Source organism: Amia ocellicauda, chromosome 6 (genome assembly GCF_036373705.1).
Source record: "Amia ocellicauda isolate fAmiCal2 chromosome 6, fAmiCal2.hap1, whole genome shotgun sequence".
NCBI classification, from domain to species: Eukaryota; Metazoa; Chordata; class Actinopteri; order Amiiformes; family Amiidae; genus Amia; species Amia ocellicauda.
The window spans coordinates 39,586,377-39,608,351 of NC_089855.1; the positions used below are offsets into that span (position 1 = coordinate 39,586,377).

Genomic DNA, 21,975 nt, shown 5'->3' on the forward strand with positions numbered 1-21,975 from the left:
GAAAGCTATGGGATCGATTTCATCCTACATGCTAATCCCATGCATCTCATATCCACATTAAATCATATCCTTCAGAAATACAAGGAGAATCATTTCCATTGCTTCCAGCATTGGTTCTGCTAATTTCATTGGTCATTACATTTTCTTTCCTCTGAATGAGTGTGTGTGTTATACAGTACATGCAGTCAAATGGGTGTGGGCTATATAGTGGTGCTCCGCGATACTTTAATACCACAAATTGCTGGGGCCACAGTGGGAGAAAGCTTGGGGATGAACTACTCTGCACTGCTTGCCTGAGAGTGCACAGTGGATTTCAGCACAATATTGTATTGACAGACTGAAGTCCTGGCTTTATTAGAATCCAAGTCAGTCAGAGTATTCACCAACACACTCTTTCTCTCAGTGCAGTGCTAATGAACTAATGGATCAACTGGGCAGTGAAACAAGAAGCTCAGAAGCCCAGAGTACACTGAGCTGAGCAGCAGCAGCACACTCAAATGCTGGAGGGGCCACCTTGTTGCCGGGCTTTTTTTTCAGGCTAATTAATGAATCAATCTGATTAAGCTGATTAAATGGAGGAAGTCATTAACTTGGGCTGTGTTGCAATCAGTGGTGCCCAGAAGACAAGGAATCTTTTGAGCCCCAGTTGTAAGGGACTATAAATAATGTGATGTATAATTGATAGCAATTACTAAGTTAGTTCAGCCATTGAGAGAGAGAGAGGGAGAGAGAGACAGCCAGACAAACAGACAGACAGAGATTGAGAGAGTCCTGCACTGATACCACAAGAGCTTTTTGCAAACTGAGCAGAACAAAAAGACTGCCCACCTGTCCCCCATACGGGTTCTGATCAGCAGCAAATTAAATATCTGGGAGCCATCAAAAATAATGAATTCAATAAATAAATAAAAATAATACAAACATACAATCATTTTTAATGACTGGGAAGGGGAAATATTAAAAACTACAAATCTGTACTGTCTGATCCTGGTGCTCAACCCAACAGCCAGCCCAGCAACAGCAGATCCCCCTATCACTGTAATTATTATTTCTATCATCAGCATCAACATTATTAATATTATATTATAAATATACATTTTCACAGTCGACACAGTGACATTTTCACATGTCACGCTCCAGAGATAAGATGTCCCTACCTAATTCATTGCCTCTCTGGCGGCGTGCGATACCCATTGTTACAGTAACATTCTGTCCTTCACACAAACCTCAAGGACATATTTACTTATTTTTACTATAAATATGGCTAGGAAAGAAAATTCAATTTCTACACCACTAAGAATTGGGACCATTATAATCATCACTACCCCCCTGGTAACACCTATAATGATATACTGGTCCCGGTTATCTTTGGGAGAATTGTCAAATATTCTGCATCCAATGTGTGTATATATATATATATATATATATATATATATATATATATATATATATATATATATATATATATATATATATATATTTTTTAAATAGTAACAAAAAAAACAATGGTGCAAAAAAATAATAACCTCTTAAGTTGACCTTTTTTTTGGAGTTTCCTGTTCGTCTGTTCGTCTGTCAGCCAAACTGGAAGAGGAAGTACAGACAACTTCCTATTTACCATTGGTGGCACCTCCCTTCTCCTTTCTCCTGGTCTGACTGGCAGTTTTTTTAAATGTATTTTTCTCTTGCAAAGGGGGAACCAAATGTCCACTGTCATCTGTGTCCGCAAGGGAAGTCTTTTCACAGGGTGTTGATCTCCAATTTCCTTCATTCGTTGCCCTTCTCTTTTAGTTCTGTGACGCCTTCCATTTTCCATCAGTAAAAGTCATTTTTTTTGTAGTTTTCTTTTTGTAGTTTTCTATAAATATATGTAATTGGAAGTCACCACTGAAGAACAAACTCAAAGAAACGAACATAGAAACAAACTGATTGGGAGAAAAATCAAGATTCGGAGAGAGGTGTTTTCTGTCCTTCTCGGCTGCTGTCGTTTGCATACCTTTACATATCTGCTTGTGTATTTTTTTGTTTTTGATTAAAAAAATGATTCAAACCATTTGCAGGAATTAGTGTGGTTGCTTTCAAATCCAGCTCCTGGTAATGTGTCACAAACAGACCTGTGATGCCACAGACCATGTAAATATCCTCCAAGATTAAGATCTGAGTGTAGTCCAACTGACCAATGGGACCTGTTAGTTAGATCTTTCTCTATCCAATCCCATGTTCTCTCTCTAAATCAGTCCCCTTGTCACTCCCATTTCTGTAGCGCTCTGCAGAAGGCACAGCCATAAAATATTTCCCCTTTTCAGTTCCTACCAAGATATCAGAGTGAAAGATGCTTACTGCTTGGATTTTCATGCAAACCCTTAAAAATACACCCCCCGCCCACCCTTTCTCTCTCTGTGTGTTTTTGAGAATCTTTTCTCTGGATCATCGCATCTTGCTTATTTGATTGCTCCTTTTAATTTGAATCTGGCTCCTTATTTAAGAAGATGGGAAAGTGTAGGAGTTAATTCTTCAAATACAGAATTGATCATTTTCAATACTACTAATAATAATGATAATAATTCTACTGTTAATCTCCATTCCCTCCTCCCTCCAGACAAGTACTTCTATTGGTAAGGGAGTTCCCCCTCCCCTATCTTTTCACAATAGCTGTCAATCTCTCATTCTCACACAGGACAAATTAGCATCAGATCCCAGCACACAAGGCCATCCTGTTTATGTTGCATCATCTCTTAACACACATTTTTTTTGTCTGTTCAAATCTAGTATATATCTTCTCCCATTTGTTTCCTATGCTTCCTACTTATTCAGTGGTTTATTTCTTTCATTGTTTTCCACTGTTGGTCGAAAAGAGACTGTGGTTTCCCTGGTAGGTTTTGAAAATGTCTTGCCAAAAGACAAAGGGAGTTGAGTCCATTCTCCTTACCCCTCTATCATCATCCCATTCAGGTTTTTGTAGCGGGGGGCAAAATCAAAACAGCTGACCTTTGACAGATAACTGTGATTCTTTTCTCATATGTGTTTTTTTTTCTCTCTTCCTGTTGAGGAGTCCCAGGAAGGAACCAAAAGCCCCCCATTCTCCCCTCCTCCCCCCTATTGGAGGTGTTCCCCTAACCCCCTCCCCATTTACCCACTCCTGATAGAAGGCATCCAAAAACCCACGCAAATAAATCAATGCAATGAGTGCAGTAGGACGCAATCAGGAGCTGTTAAGTTGAAGTCCGTGGTTGTTATTTTGAGGGGAGGGGGTGGGCTGGAGGGAGGGCAGAAGGGATTGTGAAAGAGAGGAGAGAGAGAGGGAAAGAGAAAAACAGGTGAGGTTCACCTGTTCTTTTTAGACGCTACTATCACGCTTTTCAGCCCATACACCTGTAGCCCCCCCTCTCCCCCCCCTCTCCCCTTCCCAGCTTCGCCCCCTTCCCCTGGCCCCCCCCGCCCTCTTCCCCGTGTCTTGCTGCTCCCATCCTCAGTCCAGGACAAGGAGGTAGAGGAAGAGGAGGATGATGAAGAGGAGGAGGAGGAGGAGGAGGAAGAGGAGGAGGTGGTGGAGGAGGTGGTGTGGGTGGTGTGGGTGGTGGGGGTTGTGAGGTAGGCCTGGGGGGGCATGAAGAACAGTGGATGCCCACCCCCCTCAATGGCCCCATGCAGGTTAGCTTGTTCCAAGCTGCCAGTGCTATTACATTTTTTCCCCAGGGGGGGTGCTAGCAAGGCAGGGGAGAGCAGAGAGGAAAGGGAGAGGCTGCTTAGGGTCTCAGACAGAAGTTGTTCACTGTTGCTTGCCTGGCTGGATCCCCCACCCTCCCCCCCACCGCAGCCCATATCCTCGTCTGATGGGTCAATAGAGTCCTCCCTGTGGCATCCTGGGATTGTGCTGCTGCCTCCGCTGCTCTGGCTCCTCTGGTGCCCCCTGGTGGCCTGCAAGGTGAGCGCACCTGGGCACTCCCTCACACCAACTCCTCCTCCTCCCCCTCCCCTGCTCCTCAGCCCCCCGAAGGCAGGGTGGTGCCGGGCAAGGGGCTCAGGGGGTGGGCACAGGGGCGGTGGGGGAGAGCGGTGGTCATCGGTGAGGGGGCACAGCAAGGGCAGGTCCAGCTCGCGAGGGGGGGACACACTGAAGCTCAGGCCCTCTTCCAGCGTGGTCTGCAGGCTACCCTCTGAACTGCCTGTGGCCAGGGAGGAGTCACTGAGGGCTGTGTGCTGGAGAGGGAGGGAGGTAAATGGAGGGAGGGGCAGAGATGGAAGGGGGAGTAAAGAGAGGGAAGGGGAGGGGCAAAAGCAGTGGGTGAGACAGAGAGGACGATGGAAAGAGAAAGAGAGCCGGTTTCAGACTGTAGGGCAGTTATCACTGTATTAACTGCTGTAGTTCACCAACACCTTCACACTAGACAGAGATGTAGGGCACTGTATGTAATGGGGCTCATAGTGTACATAAGCACGTTACAGGTGACGTAATCTCTCTGTAAATCAGTACAGTGATAAGCCTCCCGTGTCGGAAGATCTGGTCTGTTGGTGTCGTGAGCTTGTCGCTCTACTGGGTGGAGCTGCAGCAGGGTGGAGTGCTCATGGGGAGCAGCGCAGATCAAATCTCGAGTGGGGAGCTCCGACCTGCACTGGCTACATGTACATAAACTAGTCTGCTGTAGCTTTTCTCTATCTCCATATTAACATGACTGTAACATCTGTAGAGCACTGTACAGTACAAACAACAGTCTGCTGTAGCTAATCTATAACTAAATTCTATCATGACTATAGATGTATCTGTAGAGTACGGTAGACAAACCCATTCCCTTACATCAAAGCTTCCATTAGAAAATCGGTACAATTCTGTTCTCAAACTTTTAAATAATATACACAGGCATTTTAACAGGTATTCACTGTGCACTGGATATACCATGATCAGTGTCTCTGAGGCCTGTTGACTATGGTAGGCTACAGTGCTTAATTTGTCCGAAGGTGCCGGAACGCAAAGTGTATATGGGAGCGGAGGTTTGACGAGGCAGGCGCTGGTCCCGGAACAGTGCAAAACGTGAGACCGGGGGGGCGACGGTAAAAACAACGTGAGAGCAGAGGGGGGTTGTGACAGTACAAAAACATGAGAGCGGGGCGGGGGGGGGGTTGACAGTAAAAGAAACGTGAGAGGGGTTCGGCGAAAATACATAGACACTCAAAACCCGAGATCCGGCTTGTTCCGGTACAAATTAAGCCCTGGTAGGCTATGGTTTACTGCACTCAGAGTCTAGTGTAGTAAAGCACAGTAAAGGCAAGATGAACACTACAATACACTGTACTACACTAAACTGCACGGTGTGGCAGGACACCGCACTGCACTACACTACACTACAATACACTGCAATATACTACACTATACAACTCTGGTAAACTGTGATTTGCTGAACCCAGGGCTCAGTGTGGGAATGCCCAGTGAAGGCATTTCGAGCCCCAATAGCACTCCACTGTGACAATATAACAAACTAGGTTAACAGTGTGAGAATCCTTGCATTTCCTGTCATTTGGTTCTTAAAGTGTGGAGAGCTCTGTGTAACTTCTTTTCTCCACTACTGCACTGTGGGTAATTGAGTCAGGGGACTCCTCTCACCAGTGTGGTCAGCATCCGACTGTTTGCCCCCGGGGACCTCAGGGATGCCCAGGAGGCTGGGGAGGGCAGTCGGGTCCCCCTAAAGCCCTGCGACCCCTCCTCTGCTCCGGGGGTGGGTGGCGGGGCAGCGGCAGCAGGGTGGAAGAATTCGTTGGGGAGGTGAAAGAGGGAGGAGGTGCCACTCCCCCTATAGCTACTGCTGCCCCCAGCCTCCTCCACTGCAACTAGAAAGAGAGGGAGAGACAGTGTAACAGCAGGTGTTAGTCAGTCAGGTCAGTCACTTGAATAAACAATGACAAAAATAAGGTCAGTTAGTCACTGGGACAGATATTAAGTGTCTGTCACTGTGTCACTTTGGGTTACCTGTGTTGGGGGAGGGGCTACGTTGTGAGGTGGTGTGCAGCCCCAGCTCAAACAGGGCCCCCTCCTCCTCAGCCCCGGGACTTTGCGGTGCTGACCCCTGACCCCCACTCCCAGGTTGGCTGCCACCCAGCTCCTCAGAACTGTGGGAGTTGCTGCTACCTCTCTCCTCCTGAAGAGAAAGAGAGGGAGAGAGAGAAAACAAGTGTAGTAATACAGATAAAGCAGTCAGACAAATAGCAATAGAGACAGAGAGAGAGGTAGTGTGAGAGAGCAAAGTCTTACAAAAGTGTATTGAACCCATAGTAAATCACTGTAACACTGTGGTAAAGCCACAGTAAACCCAAGTTAATCATGCAACAATTGTAAGGTAAAGTAACACTTTGAACTGGCATAAGGAGAATATTTTGCCAGGTCCTGTGAAAGCTTCTATGTTGCCATTTTACTGGTGTGGTCTCCAGCCATTGTGATGTAATCAACATGCACCATGCCTACCTTGCCATCCCTCACCAACATCTGATACACACTGTGGTCGTCCAGGCTGAGGTCATCAGGCAGTGCCAGAGAAGAGGATTTGTCTGACATCTGTTCTGACATCAGAGACGCCTGTTCCACCTCAGCCAATTGGATCTGAGAGAGTGGGGGGGGTAGTGTAGGGGGAGATGAGGAGATGGAGGGAAAGAGAGAGAGTAGAAGGCAGGGAGAGGAAGAGAGAGGGGAGAGTAATGGATACAAGGAAAGGGTGATAGAGATGGAAGTGGAGAGGAGGTGGGTGGGACAGTGTGGAGCGAGGAGTGGAAGAAGGAGGGGGAGAAAGGAGGAAGGAGGAAGAGGTGGAGAGAGAAAGGCTAGTGTTCAAGTTTTTGGGTGGAAGTGTGTTCAGTAGGCCAGTGATAAGAGTGCTGAGTTGTAGGGGAAGGGTCTGAGAGTGTGTCTTGAATGGTGATTTTCAAATGGCAAGTACTTTTTAAAAATGTGATTTTAATTTACTTTATTAATGTATAATGGTTAAAAGTGGTGTACCTCAAGACTGTGGTGTGTAGTGTGCAGAGCGGTGTATTAAGGTGTATAGTGGTGTATTATGGTGGGGAGTGGTGTACAATAGTGTATTATGGTGCACAGTGGTATATAGTAGTTTACAATGGTGTATTATGATGCACAGTGGTATATAATAGTTTGCAGTGGTATATCATGGTGCACAGTGGTATATAGAAGTTTACAGTGGTGTATTATGGTGCACAGTGATGTACAGCGCAGTGTCATGTCAATACCTCTTGGTGGTGGTGCCGGCAGTCCTGGCATACGGGGGGGGATGAGTAGTGGTGGAAGACAGAGCCAGACAGGTTATCAATCATCAACAGCTCCCCCTCCAGTGAGTCCCTGATCAGCAGAGACACGCTGTCCAGCCAAAGGCTCTCCTGGGACAGGGCACAGGGGAAAGAGGACAGGGCATCATGGACAAGATCCACAGAATCATGATTACAGTTCTTGAGTGGCTGCCCAGCTGTCACACTGTGCTCTGGCAGCATTGTGTGAGGTTGCAGTTTAGTTGAATTTTGGTTCTGACAAATATGGCAAGAGAAAGAGCATCAGCCACTTGTCTGAATCTGTTAGATTATCTTCTCATTTTACTTCAGCTGTTAATTCTGTGTATTTTGATTTTGTCATTAGCAAATATTTGTTCTCTTTAATACAGTTATATAGAAGACATCCTCCCTGTCTCACTCTCTACCTCTCTGTCCCATACATTCTTTTTGATCTTTTATCTGTAGATCGCTGTCTATCCATCTATATATTATTATTATTACTTTATTTCTTAGCAGACACCCTTATCCATGGTGATTTACAATTGTTACAATATATCACATTACTTTTTTTTTACATTTTACCATTTTTTAAAATAATTTATTTTATATAGCTGGTGAATTACTGGAGGTAAAGGACCTTGCTCAAGGGTACAACAGCAGTGCCCCCACCTGGGATTGAACCCATGACCCTGTCCTGAGTCCAGAGCCCTGACCACTACTACACACTACTGCCCACTACTATATACCAATGATCCCTACCTCCCCAGCTCCCTACCTTCAGATCTCTTATCTGTAATATTTGTATATCTATCTATATAATCATCCTCGCTACCTCCCCTCCTAGAGCTGTATTCATGCATGTTTCTCAGCGCAGGCCGAACCCCCACTGCTTGGCTGTTAACTATCTATCTACACTCCTTCTATACCCTCCTTCCCTACCTCCCCACTTCCCTACACCCCCCCTCCAGATCTGTTATCTGTATCAATCAATCTATTTATCTATCTATCCTCCCTCCCTACCTCCCCTCCTCCCTACTGAGCTGTATTAATGCGTGTGTCTCAGTGCAGGCTGGATCCCTAATGCTTGGTTCCACAGTGGTGCTACACTGAGTCACTTGATTGATGCTACTCTCCACAGGAAGTGCGCTCTCACTCCCAGCATCCCGCTCAGTCACCTTGGACAAGGCAACTGCCGTATTTTATTATTTTCAAAACTACACGTCTGACATTTTGACTCTCACACACTTTTAATTATCTGTAGTTGTTAATCTTGTACAAACTTTACATCACAGTTTTGTTTAATGACTTTGATGATACTACTACTAAATTAGTTACTACTTCTACTATTACAATTAACATCACTTCTGTTATGATTACTACTACTAATATTAACAATATTCAAATTTCTAATAACCATTATTAATACTACTATTGCTATTTATACTTCTACTGTTACTATCACTACTAGTAATATTACTAATTAATTACTAATATTACTACTACTGTTACTAATTCTACTTTTTTATATTAAAATTACAAATTATTAATAGTAATTATAATTATTAATAATAACTAATAACTAATTACTAATATTACTACTTCTACTACTATTACTATTAAGACTGCTGTGAATACTAATACAATTAGTAGACGCTTTTACACTGCCATTTCTGATCCAGTTCAGCCTGAATGCACCAGGGCAGTGGCGTTATGCCAATTATTTCCAATTCATATTTTTATCCCAAGCCTTTGTGTGAACATTTCAGTAAATAAATGATCCCTTACAGTTGTAGCGTCATGTTGAGTGTATTTGGATAAGAGCATTTGGGCTCTGAGCTGAAGCACTGATCTAAAGAAGACCTCTCCCCCCCAAAGTTATCAGATTTCCTTAGCTCATCAGCTTGGAACTGGTTTGCATCAAAGTGACAGTTTTGGGGAGGATGGCACCGAGAAGAGGCCAAATAGTTTGGAATTCTGCTATGAGATGTCTGGAGAAAGGGGCCTGTAGGTGATAAAAACTCTTTGAAGTGGATGAGAGCCGAAATCCCGACATAGAGCTACGAACCCAGGCCAACCGGCATTTCCAAAAGATGGCATGGATTGACATCAGTCATAAATCAAGCCCCCCTCCAATAGGACACTGGGGGCTGAAACCGAAATCCAATCTCAAGAACTCAAGGACCAATCACCTATTGATCTGACAGACTATAAGGAACAGCGGACAGTCTTTCTCTCTCTCTCTCTCTCACCTGAACCAGAAACTCTCTGCCACAGCTCAACCTGTAGCTCTGTTGCCAGAAACGGAACCAGAAACCAACCAAGTCTTTGCCGGCAACAGAAGAGTTAAACTGGGAGAAGGAGATTGAGCCGTACGAAGAATTCTTTTAAAGGACTTTATTAAATAAAGAACTTTACAGACTGCGCATGCCCGCCTGTGCCCACCTGATCAGTGGAGTTTTACAGCTGGACAATTGACTAAGTCGACTGTACACAAAAGTGTCAGTCATTTAAATAGCTAGAAACCCCAACTTCCAGGTGCATCGACTGAGTGGAAGTTCTTGGACAAAGCCGAACCGGACTGCCTTTGTTCCAAACCACACGGACCTCGTGCCGTGTGCTGTTATCTGAGCCCGAAGACAGAGAGGCCTCTCTGCGACGAAGTTCAGATAAGTTTAACAGTTTGGAGTTAATGATTCATGACATTTGAGAAATCAATTAGAAATGTTAATCTGTGATTCATAACTCTAGAATGTGTAATATCATTTAGTTTTCTTAAATATAAATGTGTGTTGCATTAAACTGTTTTGTTGATAATTTTAGAAATAAAATCTGTCAACGCCGAGAAATATCTTCTCATTCCTGTTTAACTGTTTAGTCTGAAATTGACACAAGTTAATAGACATTAGATTATTGGGGGCCCTGCCTATCCTTAATCATTGAATAATAATCAGTTAAGGGAAATTGTGGTAACAAGTAATGATAGGATCTTTCTCGGCACCTAAACGTAAATGAGACTGATATATATATAACGAGAAGTTACCTGACATAAATACTAACCTGCGTAGTTATTTAATGTCTGACTAATAATACTAACGAGAGACTCACCTTCGTCTTACTAACCGGTATTGTAGTCAATGTGTTTATAACCTTTTTTGTTTAACGATTTGTGTTATCATATGCGATCCCATGGTCTTTGATTTGGTCACGGAAGTGATTTGTCTTTGATTTGTTGATCTAGAGTTGAATTTTAATTAGTTTTTCCCTTTTGTATAATTAGTGTAGTGCTACATTTAGTCTTTGTTTTGAATAAATTTGACAATTTATATCTTTGGAATTGGTGTCTGCGTCCAATTATTACAGAAATTGAGTTCTACAAGATTCCAGGATTCGTGATAAGGTGATACTATAAATTCACTTCTTTAATTGAAATTTATAAGTGTACCTTACGCTACACAGTTTATAAAATACATTCAATACTTTAGCAACATGCCCTTAAAAGGACACATGTAGACCTAGATTGTATCTGCCAGTGTTTGAAGTTGAGTAATTAAAAAAAAAAGTTTGAAGTTTGCGAGGTACATCTTGCACTAAACATGTTGATTATTGCATTATGTTTAAAAGTCCAATTGTTTTATAATTGAGTTGATCTTGCTTAGTCTGAATGTTTGTGGGCAGTTTGAAGTGTACATATTTTCTATCATGTTTGTTAAACTTAGGGAGGACTTAAAACATGTATCCACAATGGGAGATTGAAATGAATCTAGTATTAAATCAATCTTGAATTAAAAAAAAAAAAACCTATCTACACTACCAGTCAAAAGTTTTAGAACACCCCCATTTTTCCAGGTTTATTGAAATTTACAGTACACTTTGAAAGTACACTTTCCTACACCATCAAAAGGCACTTGGAACCTGGAGGGAACTCTGACAGGAAGACGTCTGGCAGACCCAAAGCCACAACAGAATCAGAAGACAAGTTTCTGAGAGTCAACGGCAATAGGTAGGCGGCTCACCGGACAACAGCTTCAAGCACAACTTAACACTGGTTGAGGTAAGCAAGTCTGTTTCAACTGTGAAGAGAAGACTTCCAGCTGCAGATGCCAAAATAAGAAAAAGTGGCTTGCCTGGGCCATGAAGCACCGGCAGTGGACTACTGAAGACTGGAAGAAGGTCTTATGGAACAATGAATCAAAATTTGAAATCTTCAGTTCACCACGCAGGGTTTTTGTATTCCGTCGATTAGGCGATGGTTCACTGCTGGATCCAGTGTCGGCGACTTTCACAAAATGGCAGTAAACCAAAATGGCTTCCACAGCATTTTGCAGTGCCATGCAATACCCTCTGGTATACGCCTAGTTGGTCAGGGGGTCATCCTACAGCAAGATAATTACCCAAAACATGGGATGAACTGGACAGAAGGGTGAAAGAAAAAACAACCTACAAGGTTTGATATTTGATTTCCATTGTAGAAAGAATACATTGAGATATTAAACTGCATACATTTCAATAAAAACTGTAAAAATGTAGGTGTTCTAAAACATTTGACCAGTAGTGTATATACCATTAATTACCTCTTGAACTACTATTGACCAATATGACCAATCAATATAACATGAAGTAATCAGTAAAATATAGATTATAATTAAAACTTAATTATAATAAAATAATTAAAACCTATCGGGCAGTACCATAAGAAAATATGTCTGTGATCACATTATTCAGATGTGAGTAAACCCACATGACTCCATGTGAGCACATCTGTTTCAGCTTTTGTAGCAAATACGCCCCATTGATCAGCCCCTGCAGTGCCGCCCCTCTGATGTCATGACTTAAAGTTACAGTGGCTCTAAAAAGTATTCAACCCCCTTGGACTTTTCCACATTTCATTGTGTTACAACATGAAATCAGAATGGATTTAATCAGGAGTTTTTGCCACTGTTCAACACATTAAACGTCCACAATGTCACAGTGAAAATTTGAAAATCTGTAAATTGTTCTAAATGAATTACAAATACAAAGCAGAAAATACTTGAATGCATAAGTAATCACCCCTTCAGTCAATATTTGGTAGATGCACCTTTGGCAGCAATTACAGCCATGAGTCTATGTGGATAAGTCTTTGCACATCTGGACACAGCAATGTTTGCCCATTCTTCTTTGCAAAATTGATCAAGCTCCATCAAGTTGGATGGGGACCTTTGGGACCAATTTTCAACTCTTTCCACATATTCTCAATTGGAGTGATGTCTAGGCTTTGACTTTTTGTGTTTAAGCCACTCCAGTGTGGCTTTGGCTATATGTTTGATGTTATTGTCCTGCTGGAAGATTAATCTTCTCCCAAGTCCCAGGTCTCTTGCAGACTTCAGCAGGTTTTTATCCAGGATTTCTCTGTACATTGCTGCATCCATATTGCCCTCTATCTTTACAAGGTTTCCAGGCCCTGATGCAGAGAAGCATCCCAATAGCATGATGCTGCCACCACCATGCTTCACGGTAGGGATGGTGTTCCAAACATAGCGCTTAGCGTTGAGGCCAAAAAGTTATATTTTGGTCTCATCAGACCATATAATCTGAGACCATAGACCTCTACCTGGTCTCAGAGTCTCCCATATGCCTTCTAGCAAACTGTAGCCGAGATTTGATGCAAGATTTTTTCAACAATGGCTTTAGTTTTGCCACTCTCCCATATAGGCCACTTTTGTGAAACACCAGTGTCTCCCAGCTCAGCGATGGAAGACTGTAACTCCTTTAGAGCTGCCATAGGCCTCTTGGTGGCCTCCCTGTCTAGTGCCCTTCTTGCTCAGATTCACTGTTGTGCCATATTCTCTCCATTTCTTAATAATGGACATTACTGTGCTCTGGGGGATATTAAGAACATAAGAACATAAGAAAGTTTACAAACGAGAGGAGGCCATTCAACCCATCGTGCTCGTTTGGTGTCCATTAATAACTAAGTGATCCAAGGATCCTATCCAGTCTATTTTTAAATGTTCCCAAATTTTCAGCATCTACCACATTGCTGGGGAGTTTGTTCCAGATTGTGACTACTCTCTGTGTAAAGAAGCATCTCCTGTTTTCCGTTTTGAATGCCTTGTAGCCCAATTTCTTTTTGTGTCCCCGGGTGCGTGTGTCCCTGCTGATCTGGAAAAGCTCCTCTGGTTTGATGTGGTCGATGCCCTTCATGATTTTGAAGACTTGGATCAAGTCCCCACGTAGTCTCCTCTGTAACACTGTGAAAAGGTTCAGTTCCCTCAGTCTCTCAGAGTAGGACATTCCCTTCAGACCTGGAATAAGTCTGGTTGCTCTCCTCTAAAATGCCTCTAGAGCAGCAATATCCTTCTTGAAGTGTGGAGCCCAGAACTGTACACATTATTCCAGATGAGGTCTAACTAGTGCATTGTACAGTCTTAACATTACTTCCCTTGTTTTAAATTCTACACTTTTGACAATATACCCTAAAATTCTGTTTGCCTTTTTTATTGCTTCCACACACTGTTTGGATGGAGAAAGTGAGGAGTCCACATAGACTCCTAGGTCTTTCTCATGCGATACTTCATCTAGTTCTATTCCTCCCATAGTGTAATTATAGTGGACATTTTTGTTACCTGCACTTGTCCACATTGAATTTCATCTGCCAGGTGTCGGCCCATAACTGAATGTTATCTAAGTCCCTTTGAATAGCCTGTGCTGCCGAGATTGTATCTGCTGAACTACCTATTTTAGTATCATTGGCAAATTTGACAAGCTTGCTAACTATCCCAGAGTCCAGATCATTAATATAGATTAGAAAAAGCAAAGGCCCTAGTACTGATCCCTGTGGAACTCCACTAACAACCTCACTCCAGTTAGAAGCGACTCCTCTAATTGACACCTATCTGTTTCCTATACATCAACCAGTTCATAATCCATCTACTTACATTACCCTGAATGCCTACAGCTTCCAATTTGAGGATCAGTGTTTGGTGTGGAACCTTATCAAAAGCTTTGAAAATCTAAGTATATCATATCATATCATATGCTTTCACATGATCTACAGATGCAGTTGCGTGTTCAAAAAATGCTAATAAATTAGTAAAACATGATCTGCCTCATCTAAACCCATGTTGACTATCTCTATTTTCTGTCTAATAATTTCTTCCAACATTTTACAGGTGATGCAGCTGAGACTGATTGGTCTGTAATTTCCTAGCTCAGTTTTGTCCCCTTTCTTTTGGATTGGTATGACATTTGCTGTCTTCCAGTCAGTTGGCACATCCCCTGTTCTAAGTGTCATTTAGAATATTTGACTTAGCGGCCTATAAATAATTTCCCTCATTTCTTTAAGTACTGTTGGAAATATACCATCTGGCCCAGGTGATTTGTTTGTTTTTAATTCTGCTAGTCCCTTTAGTGAAATACTCATTTAGAACATTTGCTACATCTTGTTAGTTTTCCAAGATACTTCAATTTTTGCCCTTTATCTGTTTCACATCCTCCCTTATTGTCCTCTTGCTGTTGTAATATTGAAAAAAGCTTTTTGCATTAGTTTTAGCTCCAAGAGCTAAGTTTCTTTCTATTTCCCTCTTTGCTTTCTTGATCCCTTTCTTAAGATCTCTTTGCAGCTCAACATATTCTATGTATTTTTTTTCGTCTCCGTCCCTTTTGTATGCGCTATACAATATTTTCTTCCTCTTGATATTTTTTTGCATACCTCTATTAAACCATTTTGGCCAATGTTTTTTGGTCCTCAATTTGCTAAGTTTTGGTACAAATTTCTCCTGAGCCTCAAGTAGTATATTCTTAAAATATAACAATCCATTTTCAACTGAATCTGTATCCAGTGTGCTCCAGTCTACCTCTTCTAAGTGCCGCCTCATACCTTCAAGGTTTGCTTTTCTGAAATTGTAGACCATTGTTTTAGACTTGGGCCTTGTTTTTTGAAAGAATGCCTAAAAGCTAACCATGTTGTGATCACAATTTGCCATTGGTTCTCTAACTAGTGTCCCTCTGACTCTATCTTGGTCATTTGAAAATATCAAGTCAATGCATGCACTCTCCCTGGTTGGTTCCCTGACAAATTGAGTTAGAAAGCAGTCATTTACCATCTCAACCATTTCTATTTCTGCTTCTGTAGTCCCAACCGGGCTTTCCCAGTCTGTGTTTGGGAAATTGAAATCCCCCATTATAAATGCCACATCCTTGCTACATGCAGTCCTGATTACACTGTAGAATGCAACATCTTGCTGAATATCTGAGTTGGGTGGTCTGTAACACACTCCTACCACTAATCCTCCAGATCTCTTGTCCAAAACTTTCACCCACAAAGATTCTGTTCCGTTACTGGGATCTAATTTTAGTTCTTCTGCTAGTGCTACCCCACTTCCTCTTTGATTTTGCCTGTCTCTCCTAAACTGTGCGTTTCCTTCTAACTTGTATTCATCCCAATCGTTTTCTGTAAGCCATGTTTCCGTCACTCCTACAACATCATAGTCACATGCCAGCACTGTGGCTTCTAAGTCCAACATCTTGTTCCTTATACTCCTGGCATTGAGGTACAAACATTTCAGGACTTTCCTACTAGCGGGATCCCTTTGTTTTCTTTCCTTAGAGGAACATGTCCCATTGTTAGAGCTCCCTGCCCCCCTGGTCCCTAGTTTAAATGATTCTCAATTTCTCTGCCCATACGCTCTCCCAATGCTTTAGCCCCCATTCTGTTTAGATGTAGACCATCTGGTTTGTACAGGTCCCATCTATCGCAGAAGAAAGACCAATGCTCCATACACCTAAACCTACGTGTTAAACTTTCTAACACGTAGTTGAAATCTTGGTTTAGGGAAGAGGGGTTTAGGTTTATGGAACATTGATCTTTCTTCTGGAATAGATGGGACCTGTACAAACCGGACTGTCTACATGTTCAATGCTTTGGAAATGTTCTTATATCCTACCCCTGATTGGTGCTTTTGAAGAACCTTATTCCGGATCTGCATTGAATGTCCCTTTGTCTTCATGACGTAGTTTTTGTTAGGAATTGTACTAACCAACTGTGGGACCCCGCCAGAGACAGATGTATTTAACCTGAAATCATGTGACACACCTTGTAACACAGTGAAATATGGAAAAGTCCAAGGGGGTTGAATACTTTTGAGAGCCACTGCATATGGGCAGTTTTGGTGTCTTTTAACAAAACAGAAACTGCTTGAATTACTTTTTATTATTTTTATTAAAAACATCCAATGCATTTTATACTGCAATATTATTTTATACAATACATATACATATTGTATTTTTACAATTTTTACAATTTTTACAATTTGCTGCTTCTGCAAATGATACAGATTTATAGATAGTAGATATATTTCAGATATGCCATAGTTTGGAAGTATTGCCACATCCAAATGTCCTATCTCTCTCCATTTCTCCTTCTCTCTAGCCCTCTCCCTCTCTCTATCCCTCTCTCAGTTTATCTCTTTCTTTCTTGTACACCAGGTTCACAATTCACTGCAGATAAAGCCAAGGAGGTTTATAATGTCAGCTGGGCTTTATTGAGGAGGCAGTGTAAAGTGGCTCGGGTGGCGTGTCTAATCTATAGACCTCTTATCATTGCAGGAAATTAGTCCCTGTTTATTAATCTCCTGCTCTCTGTGTCTCTGTCGCCGTGTCTGTCTCTGAGTCTCTCTCTCTCTCTCTCTCTCTTTCTCTGTTGTGCCGAAGCTTTGATGATGACCAAGAGCCCTGTCAGGAGAGATAAGGGACAGGGCTGAGCTTCTGCCCATGAAACAAGGAATTGCTTATTTTTTTAATTCTCTTGCTTTTTCCAAAGAACAGATGAATACACAAATTGGCAGGCTGGCCAGCCGGCAGGGAGAGAGCAGGAATGAGACTCAGAGAGAGAGAGAAAAGAGTCAGAGAATAAGATAGAGCACTCTTAACTGAGCTTACTGAACACACTGTGACACTGACACATGAATGCACTGCAACACTGAGCTACTGAACAAACTGTGACATTGACATACTGAACACACTGACACACTGAGCTACTGAACAAACTGTGACACTGACACAATGAATATAGTGTGACAAAGAGCTGTTGAATACACTATGACAATGAGATGTTGAATACACTTCAACACTGAGTAACACATTGTGACACTGAGCTACTGTACACACTGCAACCCCCCCCACTCTTTCTGTCCCCCTAGCTCTCCTCCCTTCCACTCCAGTTCTCTCTTTGTCTTGATTCTACGAGTATCTCAGAGATTCATGGGTGTATTGCAGAATGCTCAGCACAGGATTTGTTTCCATGGAAACAGTTGTCAGGGAAGCTCTATTTTTAAGGTACAGCAATGAAGGAGGACATTGTGATCTCCCTCCCCCCTCCCCCCTCTCCTCCTGCTCACTCTCTCTCTCCCCCCTTCCCTCTCCTTCCCCTGTCTCTCTTCCTACACACTCTCACTCTCCCACCTTTCTTCCTCTCATGCCCCCTCTCCCTCTTCTTCACCTCTCCCCCTTTTCTCCCTTTCCTCACCCTCTCTATCTTTCTCCACCCCACTCTCCCTCTTTCTCCCTCTGTTTCTCCCTACGCATACAACTCTTTCATCTCTCACACCTGCCTCTCCCCTAGACCTCCCTATCCCCCTCCAGCTCTCTGTCCTCTCTCCCTCTCCCCTGTCTCTCTCCATTTCCCTCCATCTCCATCTCCCCTACCTCCACTTCTCCACCCCCCCATTTTACCCTGCTTTCTTTCCCCCTTAACCCTACCTCTCTCCATCACTCTCCCTCTTCTGCTCCCTCTCTCCATCTCTCTCCCTCTCAACCCATTCCAGTATGCAGACAAATAAAAAAAATACACAATACTAAGGTGCACATAAACAGGAATGGAGCATTTTAGAGAAACATTATTGCAGCACTATCTTAACAATTCCTGCTCCCTGTATCTCTATGAACAAAGCCAAGGGACAAAGTATTTTTTTTCTTCAAGAATGCTTTGTTTTTCTCACTGTTGTTTTTATTAAATTTATTTACTTATTTAAGCAACTTCTAAGGCTGCCAGTATGCATGTTCCAGTATCCACCCGACACAACCTCCATTTAACCTCGGACAAGCCCTGCGTGATATGATCACTGCGTGTGTTTTTATTTGAGCACCAATTCAGTTCCTCTTAAAACAAAAAACAATCAGCACAGTTCATTATTTCTTAGACATGCCAGCACATGGGGGAAGCACAGGTCCCCCATGACACCTTTGCTGTGTCCCCCTCTCCAGAATGGAATGATGTAGTGTTATAGCCGTCAGAGTTTCAGAGTCAGACTGAACATACCTCTAGCTCCCAATCATCAGCTGTGTGGGGATAAATGGAAAGTGAAAACACATAATGTCCCTCCATCACAGGCATATCAGAACAGCCACATCCCCAAAGGGAGAAAGACCAAAGGGCCCGGAATTGAACCCAGGGCCCAGGAGCTGTGAGGCAACCATGTTAACCACAATGCAACCAAGCTGCCTCACTCCAAATATTCCCTTCTAAGATGTCAATTTGTAAACAACTGAAATGACTTGACGTATAAAAAGAATCAACCCTGGACTGAAAGTACAAAAATTCAATTCACCAGGACTCTGTATGGGATATGTGAATTCTTAAGGAGTAAAACTTAAAAAGAAAAAGAAAGGAAAAAAAACAGAAATAGCCTTCATGTTGAAAAAGAACAACAATAATAAAAGCTGCTACTAACCTGGGCTGGGGAGTAGTGCCTGCGGGGGTTGTGATCGCGGCTGTGTGGGGGTGGGGGCGGGGGGCCCATGGGTGCCGCTGTTTGGCCGGGGACTGCTGGGGAAGACAATGCTCCCCCACCTCGCCCTCCCCCGCTCCCGCCCAGCCCTCCCAGGCAGCACAGCCCACCCTGGGCCAGCTCCAGCTCGATCTCAGCATCCATCTCGGCATCCTCCTGCGCCTCCTTGTTGGAGTCATCCAGGTGCTTCATCAACACAGCCACCACCACATTGATCAGCACGAACTGGGCCGTCAGCACAAAGCTTACAAAGTACAGCGGGGAGATGAACTGCAGGCTGGTCAAGCAGCCATGCTCGTTGCTGGGACAGTCCCTCAGCGTGTCCTGGGGGAGATAGAGGGAGGTGGTGGAGGAGGAGGAGGAGTGGAGCAGAGGCTAGTCAGCAAAAGCAGTCAGAGCTGCTCCCCACAGGATTTTTTATTTTTTATTTGTTGACTTTTTCCTTCTGTGAAACAGCACAGGACATTACAATGTTATATTATACTATAGTACAGTGCACTGCAATACTGTATAGTACACTATTACTAAAACAGTAAGGTACACTACACTACACTACAGTATACTATAGTGCAGTACAGTACAGTATACTACAGTACAATACAATACAGTACAGTATACTAATCTTTACTACAGGAAAGTACAGTACGGTACACTAGGCCACCTCACTCCAGAGCCCAAGTGCCCCGGCCATCTCACCTTCATGATGCCATTCCAGTTGTCGCCGGTGGAGACCTGGAACAGGGTGAGGAATGCCATGCCGAAGTTCTCGAAGGTGGCATGGCGACTCATGCCCTCACAGGGGTAGTCCTGATTACACACTGCACAGCACAGGGCAACAGGGTAAACATGGAGCAGGGTGACAGTTAGGGGCATAGAACAGGGCCCAGGGCAACAGAGTAGGGGCATAAAGTAGGGCACAGGGGCACAGAGTAGGGGCATAATGTAGGGCACAGAGTACAGAGAAGAGCATAGAGGGGGAGAGAGGGGAGACAGGAGAGATGGGACAGGGGAAAGAGAAAGGGACAGAGAGAAGTCAGTAAACATGTCTCTGATCTCAGAACTCTGCCATATCACAAGGGGATCACTTTAGTCAGTCATACAATTTAGTTATCTTTCAAGACGAACATACTACCCAAAGAGGGACGTTACCATGGGGAACTCTTTTTTTCTAAGAAAGCAGCAATGTCACTCAGGCCGACCATCCCTCTGCTTGCTTTAACTAGTACAGTGTGCAGCCAACTGCCTCTTTTGCGATAGATTTAACTGTACGATTAGCTGGCACAGCGTGAGCTAATTTTATATAAAACTGTGAACATTCATTTAGTTCTTCTGGGTAATCCAAATTATAAACATCAGCTACTCCCTGCAATTTCACTCCTACCATCCAGGGTTGACGTGGACGATTGTAAAGGATAACGATGCAGGACAGCACCATCCTCATTTCAAACTATAACAAAATGTATCACAATGGAAAGTTGTTTGCTGGGAACCATTGGTTCCTACAGTGGGCTATCCCACCAGGATAGATACCTCCACCCACTGCCACTCACCCAGCTCTCCAAACAGCTCCACCCCCAGAGCCGCATAGATGAAGAACAGAAGCATGAACAGCAGCCCCAGATTGCCCACCTGCAACACAAGAGACACGGCCATTACACAGCACACCTTACTAGAACATTTACATACACTTACTATACTATACCACACTACTCAATATTGTATAATAAACTAGATTTCACTGTATATACTATGCTACATTAGTATACTACACTACTGTACTACACTACACTGCACTAGTATATTTTACAATAATGTACAATACATTGTAATATACTATATACAATACTACACTACATTACACTATATTCTACTATACTATTCCAATGTCTATGCTATATTAAACTATACTAAACAAAATTATACTATATATACACAACAATACACTATTTTATACTGCAGTACACTACATTATATCCTACAATACTATACTACACTACACTTCAATAAATCATATTGGACCACTAGACTGGGGGGGGGTTCACCTGTGGCAGTGCCTGAACAACTGTATCCAACAGAGCTCGCATTCCTGTGGCCATTTTCAACAGCTTCAGCACTGGAGAGAGGGAGAGAGAGAAAGAGAGTGAGAGAGAGAAAAAGAGAGGAGAGACAGCATGAGAGGGAGAGAGATCTATCTATTTTTATCTATTATCTATTTATCTACTGTGACACCATGTGGGGTTACAGACATTACATCTGGGGTTCTAAGGCGGGGCTTAGAAAACACCAAGGCACGGGTTATGGGGAAATATTGTATTCACAGTGCACAAGTGATCAAACCAAACAGACATGCAAAACCAAATAAAAACCTAGCTCTTCTTTAAGTCTAAACTACACATGAACACAGGTCCCTCTCTAAACATAGATCTAACATGTTTTTTCAATATGGTTTTTCAAGGCACACCCCACGCAGACAGACACACCCAAGGGCCCGGATCAAACCCGGGGCACAGGAACTGTGAGGCAGCCGCGTGTACCATAGCACCACCAAAAGTTAGGAGTAGAGTAGGGTGAGTGGTTAAAATGACTTATTAGTCATCCCGGCACACACAGTGCCCATTTGGCACTCACCCCTGGCAATCCGCAGCACCCTCATGATCCTGATGATGGTGGGGTTGATTGGCAGGGCAGCATTGATCTCAATCTCCTCCAGGGTGATGCCCATCAGAGACAGCAGCACAATTGCCAGGTCCAGCTGGTTCCACCTGAGGGGGGCAGACAGACACACAGAGATACCAAAGACAGAGAGGAGACACAGATACACTATTATAGAGTTTTCACCCTGCACAGATCACACATACCCTTCTGATTATACCCTAGTAATAATAATCTAAATAATAATAATAATAATAATAATAATAATAATAATAATAATGATACATAATCC

At 43.1% G+C, this 21,975-nt stretch overlaps 1 protein-coding gene across 1 annotated transcript in view; it reads right to left on the minus strand.

Moving 5' to 3' along the window:
• Window positions 1-3,324: 3,324 nt before the first annotated feature.
• LOC136751870 (voltage-dependent T-type calcium channel subunit alpha-1I) overlaps window positions 3,325-21,975 on the minus strand; it is a 96,131-nt gene continuing 77,480 nt past the window's right edge. The window contains exons 27-36 of the mRNA XM_066707625.1: window positions 21,660-21,793; window positions 21,074-21,144; window positions 20,582-20,660; window positions 19,728-19,849; window positions 18,975-19,355; window positions 7,231-7,377; window positions 6,455-6,589; window positions 5,963-6,131; window positions 5,600-5,823; window positions 3,325-4,200 (exon numbers count right to left, since the gene is read on the minus strand). Coding sequence (XP_066563722.1) covers window positions 3,325-4,200; window positions 5,600-5,823; window positions 5,963-6,131; window positions 6,455-6,589; window positions 7,231-7,377; window positions 18,975-19,355; window positions 19,728-19,849; window positions 20,582-20,660; window positions 21,074-21,144; window positions 21,660-21,793 — 2,338 coding nt within the window. The remainder of the gene's footprint in view (window positions 4,201-5,599; window positions 5,824-5,962; window positions 6,132-6,454; window positions 6,590-7,230; window positions 7,378-18,974; window positions 19,356-19,727; window positions 19,850-20,581; window positions 20,661-21,073; window positions 21,145-21,659; window positions 21,794-21,975) is intronic.